Source organism: Cetorhinus maximus, chromosome 12 (assembly GCF_964194155.1).
Source record: "Cetorhinus maximus chromosome 12, sCetMax3.hap1.1, whole genome shotgun sequence".
NCBI lineage: Eukaryota > Metazoa > Chordata > Chondrichthyes > Lamniformes > Cetorhinidae > Cetorhinus > Cetorhinus maximus.
This window is the reverse complement of record NC_135890.1, coordinates 72,801,714-72,817,761: the sequence shown is the minus strand read 5'-3', so window position 1 is coordinate 72,817,761 and position 16,048 is coordinate 72,801,714. Positions and strand designations below refer to the sequence as shown.

Sequence of the window (16,048 nt, the reverse complement as noted above, 5' to 3'; positions counted from 1 at the left end):
ACCTTGGAGAAAAGTCAGAGACTTTTTTTTTTCTTTTTGCCATTTTCTTTCAACATCTCCCTTTACCAGATTTTAAAATATTTTTTAAAAAGGGAAAAAGGCTGTTTAGCTTACAGTCAAACATCATCCAATTGGGTAATGAGTCTTTTCGCTTTCCAAATGGCATAGGAAAGCAGTGCGACACACGGATCAATGTGTCGGCCAACTAATGGCTGGTGCTGGGGCCAAGTCATGTGATGAAACCTCCAGGAATACATTTAGTTACAGTCGGCAACATTTAGTTACAGTCGGCAACACTGGTAAGAGTTCAGGAGGATATAGCGGGGTGAAATGGACAAACATGACAAGTAAAATTTAACAAATGTGAAGTGATACATTTTTGGTAGGAAAAGTAAAAATAAACAAATGGTCCGATTTTAAAGAGTGTGCAGGAACAGAGACCAGTGCATGTACACAGAAGGTTTAAGGTTGTTAAGAATACATGAGATCCTTTGCTTTAACCAATAGAGGAAGAGAGTGAAAAAGCAAGGATGTTACGCAAAAGTTTATTAGAAAATTGGTTAGACCGCAGCTGGAATAGCACCAGGAATACCTAAAAATGAGGCGTCAGCTACACCACAGGACTACTTGTGTGCCAACCAGAGGAAGCAATATCCAATAGACAAAGCTAAGCAATCCCACAACTAACACAGATCGGATCTATGCTCTGTAGCCCTGCCACATCCAGCCATGAATGGTGTTGGACAATTAACTAACTAACAGGAGGAGCAGGCTCCACAACTGACCCCTTCCTCAATGATGGGACTGCCCAGCGCATCAGTGCAAAAGGTGAGGCTGAAGCATTTTCAGCCATCATCACCGAGAAGTGTTGAGTAGATGATCCATCCTTGCCTTGAACTTTAAATCCCAGCATCACAGATGACAATCTTCAGCCAATTCAATTCACTCCACTTGATAAAGAAATGGCTGAAGGCACTGGATACAGCAAAGGCTAAGGGCACTGAAAATATTCCAGCAATAGTACAAAACACATGTGCTCCAGAACTTGCCACGCCCTTAGTCAAGCTGTTCCAGTACAGCTACAACACTGGCATCTATCCGGCAATGTGGAAAATTGCCCAGGTATGTCCTGTACACAAAAAGCAGGACAAATCTAACCCGGCCAATTACTGCCCCATCAGTTTACCCTCAATCATCAGTAAAGGGATGGAAGGGGTCATCAACAGTGCTATCAAGCAACACTTGCTTAGCAATAACCTGGTCACTGACGGTCAGTTTAGATTCCACCAGGGCCACTCAGCACCTGACCCAATGACATCCTTGGTCCAAACATGGACAAGAGCAAAATTCTAGAGGTGAGGCTAATGTGACTGCCCTTGACATCGCAGCAGCATTTGACAGAGTGTGGCATCAAGGAGCCCTAGCAAAACTAGAGTCAATGGGAATCAGGGGCAAAACTCTTCTGTAGTTGGAGTCATACCTAGCACAAAGAAAGATGGTTGTGGTTGTTGGAGGTCAATCATCTCAGTTCCAGGGCATCACTGCATGGGTTCCTCAGGATATTGTCCTAGGCCCAACCATCCCCAGCTCCTTCAATAACCTTCCTAACATCAAAAGGTCAGAAGTAGGGATGTTTTCTGATTGCATAATGTTCAGCATCATTCGCAACTCACATACTGAAGCAGTCTGTGTCCATATGCAGCAAGACCTGGACAACATTCAGGCTTGGGCTGAGAAGTGACAATTAACTTTCATGCCACACAACTACCAGGCAATCACCTTCTCCACCAACTGAAAATCCAACCATCGCCCCATGACATTCAATGGCATTACCATCACTGAATTCCCCACTGACATCATCCTGGAAGATCCATTGATCAGAAATTGACTGGCCCAGCCATATAAATACTGTGGCTACAAGAGCAGGTCAGAGGAATTCTGTAACTGACCTCCTGACTCGCCAAAACCTGTATGCCATCTACAAAGGCACAAGTCAGGAGTGTGATGGAATACTCTGCACTTGCCTGGATGAGTGCAGAACCAACAACACTCGAGAAGTTTGACACCATCCAGGACAAAGAACTTGATTAGAGCCCCATCCACCACCTTAAACATTCACTTCCTCCACCACCAACACACAGTGACAGTACCAGCTACAAGATGCACTGCAGCAACTCACCAAGGCTCCTTCGACACCACCTTCCAAATCCACATCCTCTACCACCTAAAAGGACAAGAGCAGATGCATGGAAACAGCACCACCTGCAAGTTCCCCTCCTAGTCACACACCATCCTGACTTGGAACTATATCACCGTTCTTTCACAATTGCTGGGTCAAAATCCTGGAGCTCCCTTCCTAACAGCACTGTGAATGGACTGATGCGGTTCAAAGCGGCAGCTCACTGCCACCTTCTCAAAGGAAATTAGAGATGGGTAATAAATGCTGGCCTAGCCAGCGACACCCACATTCCATGAAAAAATAAAATTTTTAAAAATGCTCAATTCTGGACACTGTAGCTGAAGAAGGATGTCAATGTCTTGGAAAGATTGCAGAAACTGGGCTGTTCTCCTTATAGCAAAGAAGGTTAATGGAGGGTTTTATAAAGATGTTCAAAATCATGAATGGTTTTGATAGGGTTAATAAGGAGAAACTATTTCCATTGGCAGATGAAGAGAGATTTAGGGCATAGGCAAAGAAGCAGAGGAGACATGAGGAAACATTTAAAAAACAAACACCAAGTTGTGATCTGGAATGCACTGCTTGAAAGGGTGGTGGAAGCAGATAATGAAATTCTGAAGAGAATTGGATAAATACTTAATGGGGAAAAAATTACAGGGATAAGGTAAAAGAGCAGGAATGTGGGACTAATTGGTTAGCTGTACCAAAGAGCAAGCACAATTAGCCAAATGCCCACCTTTTATTTCGCATCATTCTATGATTCATGTAAACTTGGGAGGCAAATAAGACAAAACTGGACATAGAAACTTAAGAGGATCATTGTATACACAAGCGACACATGCACATGAACTCGAGTGGCAAATCGCTTTTAGCCATGTGCCTGAACATTTATACAGCATGCAAATGTGCAGTCAGCTGAGTACACAAGAGCAACATGCACACGAGGAATACGCACAGGTTAAGAAATGAATATTTTGAGCAGCAAGAACACAAATAATTCTTTACACGCACAACATGCATAAAAACCACATAAGATAAACACACCTGAGACAACAGTATGCAAGAACCAGACAGATGTGCACATGGTGGCAAGAAGTGCACACTGGGCCTGATTTTTTTGTCATCTTTAGAAGTGGAGAAAGGGCCATATAAAATGCTTTAAGGGATGAGCGAGATTAATTTGTTTACAGCCCTAGCGAATTTGTTGGTTCGGTCTAGAGCAGGTGATGGAAGATCCAGCCTGCATCAGACTGGATCTTCATTTCCAGGTTGGAATGGGAACATATCTCTCTCAATTCCCAGCTAAACCCACCCAGGAAATCGGACAACCAGGGCTGCTTAAGCCAGGGAGTATTTAAAAAGCCAAGAACTGTACAGCAAGTGCTTTTAGATCATTTATAAAAATGTTTTCCCTGCTGTAATGAGCCTTTATGCCCATCACCCTTAACTTTTATTGTATTTTCCCCAATTTTCCTTTTGTCTCCAGCACCTTACTGGCATCAAAAGGAAGCCCCTGAACTGAGGTGTCCAGAAGAACCACCTAGAGAGATGCCAAGCATGTCAGACTGCCCAACAATTGCTCTGTGCCCTCCCACTGTCACCCACACCCACCTGCAGTCTGCTGAGAGGGGTCGTGTGGCCCAAGTTTTCTAATGTAGCTTTGAGGAGGGAAAGGGATTTCTCTCCTCTTCAAAGAAGCGGTGTATAACACAGTACCATGAAAAGGATGCCACACTGTCACTGGGCACACCAGGATAATCAGAAGGTGGAAATGCCTAGACAGCTGAATCCCGCAAGTCCAGGTGGAGCATGTAGGATAGCCATGGTAAGATATATTTGTTAAAGCTCATTCTGCAATGGCTAGGTGGGACTTTGAATATTAGAGAACTATTGATCACTAATGTGTGGAATCTTCAAAGTGTAAATGAACAGCCCAAGCCACTAACGGCTCTGCACAACAAATTGCAGCACTTAACCTTACTACTAAATGAGCTTATCACAGCATACATTTTCAACATGCAACCCACGTTTGTCCTATAAAGTTAAACCATAATAAAAAAAAAAGTACAACAGGCTGGAGCTCCTGGGAAACTTCAATCTCACCTTGCTGAAGTTAGTGTAAGCAGTTGCTTGCAACCTCCTGGAGTCCTTGATTTGAGAGCTAGAATCAGTACCAATCTTGTATGCACTGCTCGTAACATAAGTTCAAGATTCAGGAAACATCCATCATCTGATTCAGTATTCTTTACTAAAGAGTATTTAATAAATCAGAACCCCTTGCACTGCACTGATGTTTCCTAGATCTTGAACTTATGCTATCGGTAAGAGTTATGACAATATCCTATATCTCCAAGTAGGGCAATAGGGTTATGAAAATATCCTATGTAAACCTAATATTAGGGCAATAGGATTGTATGACAATATTAGGGTATAAAGCCAACACAGCCAAGATGACACCAGCCATTTCTATAGGCCCTTACATGCATCTATCAGGCAAAGTAATGTCTCCTTAGAGTCTGGGTCAGCAGGAAAGAGAGACACAACCATCTGCTGCAGGGATACTTGTGATGCCTTTATGGCATTGGCTGGTCGATGCAGGACAATGGTCAGCTGTGACCCCTAACTTGGCTTCCCCTCCTAGAAAGCACACTGCAGGGGCCGATTCATGAGGATGGTGCTGCAGAATGGCACAAAGGCCAACTCTCCATCTAAATACATCACTCATCACAGCAGTTAAACAGGGCACCAGGCCGCTCTGACACTCAAACCTGCACACAGGTGCCTCCCTTTACTGCCAATTCAATCCAGGTGAAATGCTTCTAATGGGATGAGAGGCCTTATGATGCTCTTCAAAAGGTTTTCAGAATTTTTGAGACTCCCTTTTAAATGACCCATCTTATTAAATTTCAACTTCTGGAGCCCAGGTTGGAGTCTGTTACAGTGTGAAATTATGAACTTACATGGGACAAGCAAATATGACTGGCAACATTTGCACGAGTTCTAAATCTTTAAATTTGACTAAGAATTGTCCCACCTCATTATGTGCAGATGAGGTATACAGATCAGATCAATGTATGCTTAGAGTACATGCAATGAGGCACTCAAGTCTTCTTCATACGACCACAACAGGCTCATAGGACAGGTCACCCTCGAATTGCATACATATAGACACAAGATCCATGCATTGTTAATCATAAAGCCATACTAACTGATAGGGTATGGACACAAGGGGATATTGGTATCCGATATAACTACTCGGCGCGTATACAAATGAAAGAGGCACAAATACAGACACAATGCATAAATTCAGATAAATTTACAGCTGTGTGCATGCAAACACAATGAAAACACGTGGTATATACAAGGGAGCATCGCCACAGGAATCAAATACAAGGTGCACATGAAAGGGCACGTGCACACAAATGAGACCGATGCACAGACACAGCTCTACATAACATAAATGAACGATTGTGTGGATTGGGTGCACATATAGAATAATAAAGTTTCTCAAGTCAAACTGTGTGCATGCACTTTAAACTCATTTACACATCACATTCCCACCATTGTCTGCTTCCCCCGGTGGTATAACTATTAGTTGAGTTTGAGATGTCGATAGCCAAGAGATACACCATCAGCTGCCTAGTGCAGCACTCATATGCAAGACTTATAAATGACACACACACACACGATGCACATTGAAGTCTGTATACAGCATGCACGAGTGAGTTGCAAAACCAGTGTATGTGCTCTAGGTGAAAATATACAAATATTTAAACCTCATTAAAAAGCACAACTACAAAAGACAAATACGAGATATACTTACATGGCACGCTGATAGGGAAAATACAAAGCAACAAACTCAAAAAGGGGAACATAAGACTTCATCACGCAAAAGATGTGCAAGAGAGGTAGACAAATGAAAACTGCAACATGATAGGGGGAAAAATTTCCCAACAAAATGCATGCAGTCACTTGAGTGTTGCATGTGTACTTGCATGTTACATTTATGCACCAAACATGCAAATTTAACTAAGGCACATTTACATAAGACAGAGGAACAGTCCGAATCACTTACACGGTCCTGTTTATTCCAGACAGCTGTCAGGCGAACCATGCTAACCATTTATCATTACCACAATTATGGTAATTGTCAATTCCAAGGACATTGCTTAAACTGTATTAAGAATATTTTGGGCAGGTCAGCTACCCAATTCAAACCCAACCATTGCCATGGCCCTTCAGTACTGGTTTAATGTCTTAGTGAAAAAGTGTTGAGAACGAGATTTTCAGACCAACTGTCATCGGCAGGATATTTCCCTTTTTGATATAGCCCATACTAAATGTCAATTTCTGAAAAACAGTCACAAATGGCACTAGTTCAGGAACTTTAGAGGCTTTTGAGTCAAAGTTGTTTACATAAGTTATGATATTCTCTGCCAACCTATGGTGCTTGGCAATATTCCTTATTAGAGTGGTGGCACTGGTATTATTTTGGGGAACACACCTTAAAGTCTATCAAATGTTATATGCACCGTGTATAGCAGGCAAATTGTGTTTGCACGAACACACCTTTTATAGATGGTAGGGACTTTACTCGAGGTTATTTGATTCTCCTTTGAATGCCAGTGTTAATAAATGCTGAAGTGCAACTAATGCCTGCCCACAATACCAAGTCCACAAATATCTTGTGGTACACAATACATCTATAATATGGTGTTAAGTGCAGAAGTGACATGCAGACATTTGAACAAGGGATGCATATACATGAAGAGCACATGACACACTTAGAAAGGAACTAAAGACAGCAACGGTGAAAGTAAAAACATAGGCACATGCACACTTGAGACGGTTGCAAACCTGTGCACCACATACAAGCCACAAATATGCAGGAACTCCAGTGTGCCACAGGAAGCTCACGTGTGCTCTCAACACATACAATACTCACAGACGAGTTAAGCAAGTACACCAGTTGCACCAAGGGATACAGACAAAACAAACACTATGCAAAGGCAATGATCCTCAAAATTTTCTTTGTTGCATGTGGTTGGTTTATGTCAATGCACAAAGACCTTTAACTTTTTTTTGTGCAACCCTATATGGGCAGTATCTTAAAGGAGGCAGCTTGCGTGGTACCTTTACGATTGCTGCACATGCGTGCAGCTTAGAGGGATCACTGAAACAAGATATTTGTACATTTTCACAGAAGACATCTAGTCAATGTGCATGATATGCAAAAACAAACATGAGGCATAAACAAAAAATATACATGCTTCAGTTACCAATGTTTGCACATGGAGCACATAACTGCATATACACAGATGTGTACAAATACATGCAGAAGCTAAGTTTGTTTACAACACAAACAGGAATTGAGTATACATGCATGAGATATACATGTGCACAAAGTATGCACTCCTTATTTGGCTCATATACAAGAACACACATTTAAATTCAGGTCATGCACAACTCTTGCAAACACAAGATAGCAAAACAAGACATGTAGATACACAAACAATACAAAAACACTTGCAAAGTTCTGCGTACTGGCCTCACGAGACATGAACAAGGTATGCATGCACACTTGGGTCTTCATGTACAAGCCTTGTAGGAAAGTCATTATAGAATCGCAGAATGATACAGCACAGAAGACAGCCATTTGGCCCATCATTCCTGTTCCAGCTCTTTGATAGAGCAATCCAATTAGTCCCACTCTGCTGCTGTTTCCCTCATAGCCCTGCAAATCATTCCACTTCGAGTGTTTATTTAATTCAATTTTTAAAGTTCTTGAACCTACTTCTACCACTCTTTCACAGTGCATTCCAGATCATAACTGTGCCAATTTTCTTCTTCCTTCCTGTCCCACTGGTTCTTTTACCAATTAACTTAAATCTGTGCCCAATGGTTACTCCACCCTTTTGCACTGGAACTGCTTTCCCCTTATTTGCTCTATCAAAATCCTTTGTGATTTTGAACTATCAAATCTCAGTTAACTGTTCTGCTCATAAGGAGAGTCACCCCAGATTTTCTAGTTTCTTCACATAACCAAAATCCCTGGTACTATTCTAGTAAATCTCTGCAACCTCTCAAAGACCTTGACACCCTTCCTAAAAAGTGTGGTGCCCAGAATTGTCCATATATTCCCAGCTGGGAAGCATAATACCGCGAATCACATTAACAGGCACTTCCAAGTAGCAGATACACTTTTATGCTTGCGCACGCATCACCTACTTCCAAGGCAAACAACCACAAAAAAGTACAACGCAAGTTTGACACCCAAAGGCATTTTGCATACACCCATACCTTAGCATAATGACAAACAGAAAACAAAAAGCATTGCGCATGGATGGAAGCTACATATATAGGAATTGTGCATCACGAGAGGTGAACATGCTTTTCATGCAGGTGGTACATAAGGGACACATGACAAACAGATGACATTGCAACCTGTACCACATTTTGCAATAATTTGTGTTTTAATACACAATTGTCATTACGAACAGTTGCATAACCAATTGCCACAAGATTTCAAATATTTTAAGATACACCTTTGAACAGAAGGGATTCCACAATATTACACCTTGCAAAGTAGGCCTTCTCTTTTGATGTAACGTCCACCTTGTACACAAATAAAGAATACATTTTCTTTAAAATTGTCAGCAAATGGTAACCCTTAAAATAATAGTTATTTAAGTTACAACATCCCATTAAAAAATACTGGCATTTACTATTCCCAACCAAGTACTTGCCTGGTGAGGTACATCACAATTCTGACCCCAGGTAGAACTCCCAATGCAGTGACCAATGGGGCTTCACTCTCCCACCAGGTGACCCATCCATCCCTCAACAAAGCTGACTCCATGGCATTAGACCCTTGATTTAGTGACAATCAGCAGTCAATTTTGGGCAGTTTTGTGCTGCAGATTCAACCCACCCAGATTGCACTTGGAGCTCTTACAACCAATGACAGTCCACCCTCCCAGCAGCATTGGCTATATTTCTACACAGATCAGGTGATGATTCACTGGTGTATACTTTTGGGGAAGGTGGGGTAAGGGTGAGGATCAGTTGGTTTGTGTGTTCTTTAAGGTGTAGGATGTTAGTGCTGGGGAAAAGGACACTTCCATTTCAAGCACCACATGTCAACATCAAGCAGGTTAGGTATACTAAGGTTAGACACAAAGTCAAGCTTTCCATATTTCTCCCTCTAGCACTCCCAAGTCAGGTAACAGCAAGGGGCAAACACAGAGCAAAGCTCCCTCGACTCTGCTCCAACCTCAGCACATCATCTGTACTTCAACATGACATTTTGCCCATTTCTCAGCTATCTTGTGGCTTATCAGGCTGTAGCTGCCAAAATGATAAAGTGGGGCTTTCCCAATAGAAACTGGATCGAGACTGCCTAAACTCATCCCATGCAAGGCCTCTTATACCTGGCAGTGCAGACTTTGATTTCACCCACATGGCCTAGATATAGACTCAAGTCACAGCAGTGAAAAGAGCATTTACAAGCTAGACTTATTTTTAGCTCTTCCCATTTTAATGTGCAATAGCCCCACCCAGTAAAAGGTGCACTTCCGCACAATATATTTGTGCTGCAGGACACAGGTTTTGTGCTGTTTGCAGTGTGACATTATCATAAATCAATCAATCACCTGCCTCCAGGATGAAGGTCTGAGGCATTAACACACATGATCAACGGGCTTATGAAAAACACTGTTCATTCACCTTACCTTATTACGTACTTTATTTTGTTAAGGTTGTTTATTCCCTATATTTCCCCCCGCCCTTTCATTATAGTACAAGGCTAATTACCATTCTACAGAAGATAAACTCGTTAACCAAAATTTCTGGACCCACTTTTGGTATAAATAGTGGAGTAGTTAATTGATGATAAAAATTCCAAATCAAAAAGGGGCTCTGGAACTCCATTCATAAAAATGCCTAGTCCAATAGCGAGTCCCTGCCCCTTCATCTCTTCTTGATAGTTAGCTTCCCTCCCCCTCCACCTTCGCCCCCAAACACAAAACTATAAATTGGGTAATGTCAAGGGGAATCTAATACAGCAGGAACAGTGCAAAAACGGAGGGAACAAGTGGCCTTGTGTCAACATTAGTCAGCAGCTTGATTCGAAGAAGTTTGCTTTCTTATCAAAAAAAAAATGTTCATCATTTCTTGGCATCTGAAAGTATTAGGCGAAGCGTTGATGAAAAGGGGGGTAGCGTTAGAAGCTGAAAAGCGTACACTATGTACAGGGTTTTTAAAACCCTCAGGCGAGACAAGTCACTCGTTGATCTTCTCTGTACATCCGTACAAATTGAACTGGAATGAGACGATCTGATCCAATCTTGGCACTGAGCTAGTACGACGCAGTCGCTTTCAATCAGGGGAAAAAAAAAGTAATTCAGAAGCCGAAATCTGGGAGCAACACCACTGGGCCGGCAAGATCCCACATCTGCTCTCATACATTATCCTTCCTGGGGTAGGGGGGGGTGTGGGAAAAAATGTCCGTTTTTGACTTCATGATACACAAGTCCAAGTGAAAGGGACTGTTCATTGCAAAGAAGTCTATTATTTTTTCCTCGTTAGCAACACTTTCTCTTCTTTTTACTATTTTTGGACAGTTTGATGACATCATTTTGCTGCTGTTGCTGCTGTTTGGCTAAGTTCTCTTTCTTGGCCCGCAGGACTAGCTCTGTGATGCAGTTGAACATCTGAAAAGAAACACAATGTGAGCTCAATGTACAGGAGCTGAACGTGACAAAACGGTGGAAAAGAGTGGCCGACTTATTTGCCCCACCCCATCACAGAGAAGCCTACCTCTTCAACGTTGAGGTTCTCCTTTGCACTGGTTTCAAAAAGCTGAATGCCCATTTGTTCTGCAAATTTCTGTGCGTCATTGGTCTCCACTACTTTACGCGCTGGGTCATCATTCTTGTTGCCAACTGAAAAGGAAGCAAAATCTTGAACACTCCTGACAAAGGGTGAAACACGAGCTGAGGCTACACTGGGAACGAGATAATGAAAAGGAATAACGAAAAGGGGAACAAGAAACCACACACAAACAGGGACAAGGAATGGACAAAGCAGGCGTGTGGCAGGAGCGCTCCCAGGTGTGGGCAGGAGCATAGCCCACTGCTGCTAAAGATGCACTACAGAGACATCTTGGGGCAGCCCAAGCCTGTCCCAGAATCATGGATTTGCTCTCAGTTAACAGTCCCATTAATAAATTCTCGGATCAGCATCCTGAGAGTACAGAATTTTCTTCATCCCCATCTAGAGGCTGTCCAGATGTCAATTCGCAGGTTTCTGAGGAAATTGCTTGCCGACACCCTGACAGGGTAGCAGCTTTTACAATGATGAGGAATTCATAAAACGGCACTTCATGCCAAATAATTTATTACAAATGTCCAAATGAACAGTAAAGAATCCCACCCTCTAATAACACTGCATAAGGAAATTTGTCCTAATCCCCCCTCCTTAATTTGAGGGTTTTAAATTGTTGAGCTGTCATTAGGGAACCTCCAGGGGACTGAGAAATAAAGGATATCATTCACATTACTCTGATTTACTCAATCATTTTACTTGAACTGCCTTCAGATGCTTCTGAAGATCAAATGGCAGGACAAAATACCAGACACTAAGATGCTCACATGAGCTGGCCTGCCAAGCATCCACACCATTTTGAGACAGTCACAATGGAGGTGGACTGGTCACGTAGCCAGAATGCTTGACACTTGCTTACCAAAGCAAATCTTCTATGAAGAGCTTAGAGTCTGGGGTGCACATTCATGGTGGTCAAAGGAAACACAAGGACCCTCTGAAGGCTTCACTTGGGAGTTTTGATATAGACTTCAAGTCCTGGGAGAAGCTCACCCAGGACTGCTGCACCTAGTGCAACCAAATAAGAAATGGTGCAGCCTCCTTGAAAAGTAAGCACATATCAGAGGCAGAAAGAAAACGCAAGGAGAGGAAATCCCGAACCAGCAACTCCTCCAAAACTCAATCGACTGCAGTGTCCTGTCCTATTTGTAGCAGAATCCTCCGGATGCAGATTGGCCTTACCAGTTACCTACATACCCACTGGGTGAAGAAGATGGTCGTCTTCACCTCAAAGGACAAACAAGACAAAAGATAGATTTTGGGGTATGACAGAGGTACTTCGCATCTAAACTATTAGCCCCCCCACCCCACCTTGCCCTTTACTCCTCTTAAGGAGGGGACAGGTCTCCACAGTTGTGTATGCCAGAAAAAGTTATTCCCAAAAATAAATATAGTGGGATAAATTCTGTAAACAGTAAAATCACAATTTAAAAGACAGGATAGACAATGCTTGGAGCAAGTTTGTGTTAGTGTTTTCAGACAACATGCCGAGGCATTGTCCAGGGAATAACTACTGCAGGAACTGTGCTGCTATCAGTGTCCCTCTGAGCACTCACTCTGATGGCAAACGATTAGTGATCGGGTTTATGTTTAGACACTGGCTTTGGTTGTTACATTAGCTGATATTGTTAATGATTTTCTATCAAGTATTTCCCTTCTACCTTCAAATCTGTCATCATCACCTCTCCTCACAAAAAATCTCCCCCATCCTTGCAAACTACCACCACATCTCCAACCTCCCTTTCCCCTCTCAATTCCCTGAATGTGTTGCTGCCTGCCAATTCTGTACCGATCCTTCCAGAAACTCCATGTTTGACTCCCTCCAGATTTTTGCCTCTCCAGTGCCAAAATGGCACTCAAAATCATAAATGACATTCTACGTAACTGTGCTCGTGGTCAACTATCCCCTCCTTGCACTTCTCAGCCTGTCTGCAACCTTTGACACGGATGACCACATCATTCTCCTCCAAGACCTCTCTATTGTCCTCCAGCTGGGTGGGACCACACTCAACCATTCTTATCTATCCAGTGATAGCCAGAGAATCACCTGAAATGGCTTCATTTCCTCCTCTCGCAGCATTACTTTTGGTGTCCCCCAAAGGATTTATCTTTGGATTCTTCCAATTTCTATCTACATGTTGCCCCTCAGCAACATCATATTAAAATACAGTATTAATTTCCATGCATATGCTGGCAAAACCCAAATCTACCTCCTTACCACCTCCCTCAATCTCTCCGCTATCTGACTTGTCACTTGACTACCATCCAGTATCGGACGAGCAAAAATTTCCTCCACCTAATTAATGGAAAGAGCAGAGGTAGTGTGTTTGGCCCGTCATAAGCTCCAATCCCGAACCACTGACTCCATCCCTTTCTCTGACAAGTTTCTGTAACTGAACTAGAGTATTTGCAACCTTGGTGCCATATTTGACCAGAGATGGGTTTTCAATCATGTATCTATGCCATCACGAAGGCTGCCTATTTCCACCTCCACAACTCCGTCCCTGCCTCAGCTCATCCCTGCTAAAACCCTCATCCACACCTTTGTTGCCTCTATACTCGACTACTCCAAATTCAGTTCTGGCTGGCCGGCCTCCCACCTATCACCCTCCTTACACTTAAGGTCATTCAAAACTTGCACCAATTCCCTTCACTTGTCACCCGGTGCTCGCTGACTTACAATGGCTTCCAGTTGAACAACAATAATTTTTAAAATTCTTATTCTTGATCCCAAATCCCTCTGTGGTCTCACACCTCTCCTTCTCTACTCTCATCCAGTCTACAATCCTCCAAGATATCTACATTCCTCCAATTCAGGCCCCTTGCACTCCAATTATAATCACGCTATCATTGGTAGCTGTTCCTTCAGCTGCCAAGGCCTCAAGCTCTAGAATTCCCTCTCCAAACCTTCCTACCTTTCTTTACTCTTTAAGACACTCAGAAAAACCTACCTCTTTGACCTAGATTTAAAAAAAAAATCTGCCCCAACATCTCGGGTGATTCAAGTGTCAAATTTGGTTTGATAATACCCCTGTGAAATGCCTTGGGATATTTAAGGTGCTATATAGATGTAATTTGCAGTTGTTGTTTGACTATTAGTACAGGATAACAGAGGGTATCAACATTGCCATGCAAAGTATGCGCAAACCTCATTCTTTCCAGTTACTCATCCCACTTGAAAAATCACAAAAGATTTGCTTAGTGCTCTTGATTCATTTTTATTTTTTTCTCCCATCTGCAGGTTTAATTTTAATTCTGTCCTTGCATTCTGTACTGTAAAACAGGCAAAAGATCACCAAGTGTTCAAAGTGCAATAGGATGCTGTCAAAGAGGAGATAAGTGGAGTTACAGTGACGAGAGATTCCCATGAATGAAAAGGAAGGGCACTTAGTTATCACTGGATAACTAACAACATAGAGATTAAATACAGAGAAAAAGTCAGTGATAAATGTCATCCTTCTAACACACTGGAGAGCCAAGCTGAATACAAGTAAAGGGAAAAACTGAAAATGAAATAAGAGGGGTAAAGAAAGTATGAGAACGGATTAGTGAGTTGGATAAAAAAAATGTCTTTTATAAATATATAAGTAGTAAAAGGGTAGGCAAATGAAGTGTGGGATTTATTAGGGATGAGAAAGGACATCATCTAATGGAAACAAAGGGCATAGCTGATGTACTTATGGCTTAATCAAGGTGTTCATAAGGAGAAACTGTTTCCAATGACAGAAGAGTCAGTAACCAAGGTAGACAGATTTGAAGGAACTGGTAAAAGAACTACAGGTGTTATGATTTGGAGTCCACTGCCTGGAAGCAAATTCAATAATCACTTCCAAAAGGGAGTTGGATAAATACCTGAAGAAAAATTTGTAGGGCTGTGTGGAAACAGGGGAATGGGGTTAACTGAACAGCTTTTTCAAAGAGCCAGCACAGACATGATGGGCTTCCTTGATTCTACTCTTTATGATGTACAAAGCTTCTTTATGGTGATTTTACCTCTCGGGGCAAAATTTAAAAATAAAAGGCGAGCTCAAGGAAATGAAGATCTCTTAAATTGTTACAAAATTAGAAGTCAAAAACAGGAGGGAAGCTCTGAGAAAGTGAGTAAGAAACTGATCAGTAAAGTCGGTAAGCACACTGACCCTTTACCTCTCAGACCTGGTTTGACTTTAGGCAGACAAGGTGAAAACTTCTGCGTTTTGTGTCCAACTCCTCAGTGAACTGATTTTGAGCACTCCAAATGCAATTCCTCCAGCTATGGAGGAGACAAATGCATAAAACAGAACAAATGGCAATCTCACCAAAAGCCTACAACTATTGCTTGAAAAAAGACGACAACTGCAGCAGGGATGACTCAAGAATAGCATGTTGCTGAAGCATGATATTTGGTGGTGGTGGTGGTTGCCTGATACAATATCCGTTTTTTGGACTGCTGGATGGTGACATCGGAAGCCAAACATGGTCCAATCTCTCTCACTAACTTTGATAAGCTGAAAAATTCACACAAAACGTTACAGGATAAACTTGCACCCAGAGCACGATAGATACTTAGATACTAGAACAGTGAAATATTTCTGTGCTAAACCCAAGAAGAACCAATCGAAGGCTCTCTGACTCAGGTAACCCAACGCTTACAGGTCAGTCCTATTTCACTATGTAACACTCATGTGCTTGTGTAGCTGAAGGATTTGATTTAAAACAAATAGCACTATAGCCCGACATTGCATAAATCCCAAATCAGAACACCGAGGTCTGTCAAGACATGCAGAATTAAATGTATGCATATCATCGGGAACAAGGCTTTAAACTTTACAAGTGGCTCCCCTGAGGGTTCAGGATACTGACACACCCACCAAATGGCCATGACAACAAAAGCTTGAGGATCCTCCATCCTAAACAACAAACTCTTAAGGAACAATAAAAATGCTGCATCATTTCCGTGGGAATGTTCCCACTAATTTCACCTTGCTGTCGGTGACCCTTTGCAGCACT

At 42.2% G+C, this 16,048-nt stretch overlaps 1 protein-coding gene across 2 annotated transcripts in view; it reads right to left on the bottom strand.

Annotated features, from left to right (window-relative positions):
- Positions 1 to 8,629: 8,629 nt before the first annotated feature.
- Positions 8,630 to 16,048, bottom strand: part of rab35b (RAB35, member RAS oncogene family b) — a 46,882-nt gene continuing 39,463 nt past the window's right edge. Inside the window, exons 5-6 of one of the 2 annotated variants that reach the window (XM_078553867.1) lie at positions 10,997 to 11,121; positions 8,630 to 10,890 (exon numbers count right to left, since the gene is read on the bottom strand). In XM_078553867.1, the coding sequence (XP_078409993.1) occupies positions 10,762 to 10,890; positions 10,997 to 11,121 (254 nt within the window). In that variant the 3' untranslated portion in view covers positions 8,630 to 10,761. The remainder of the gene's footprint in view (positions 10,891 to 10,996; positions 11,122 to 16,048) is intronic. The other variant, XM_078553868.1, reaches the window with a different exon arrangement.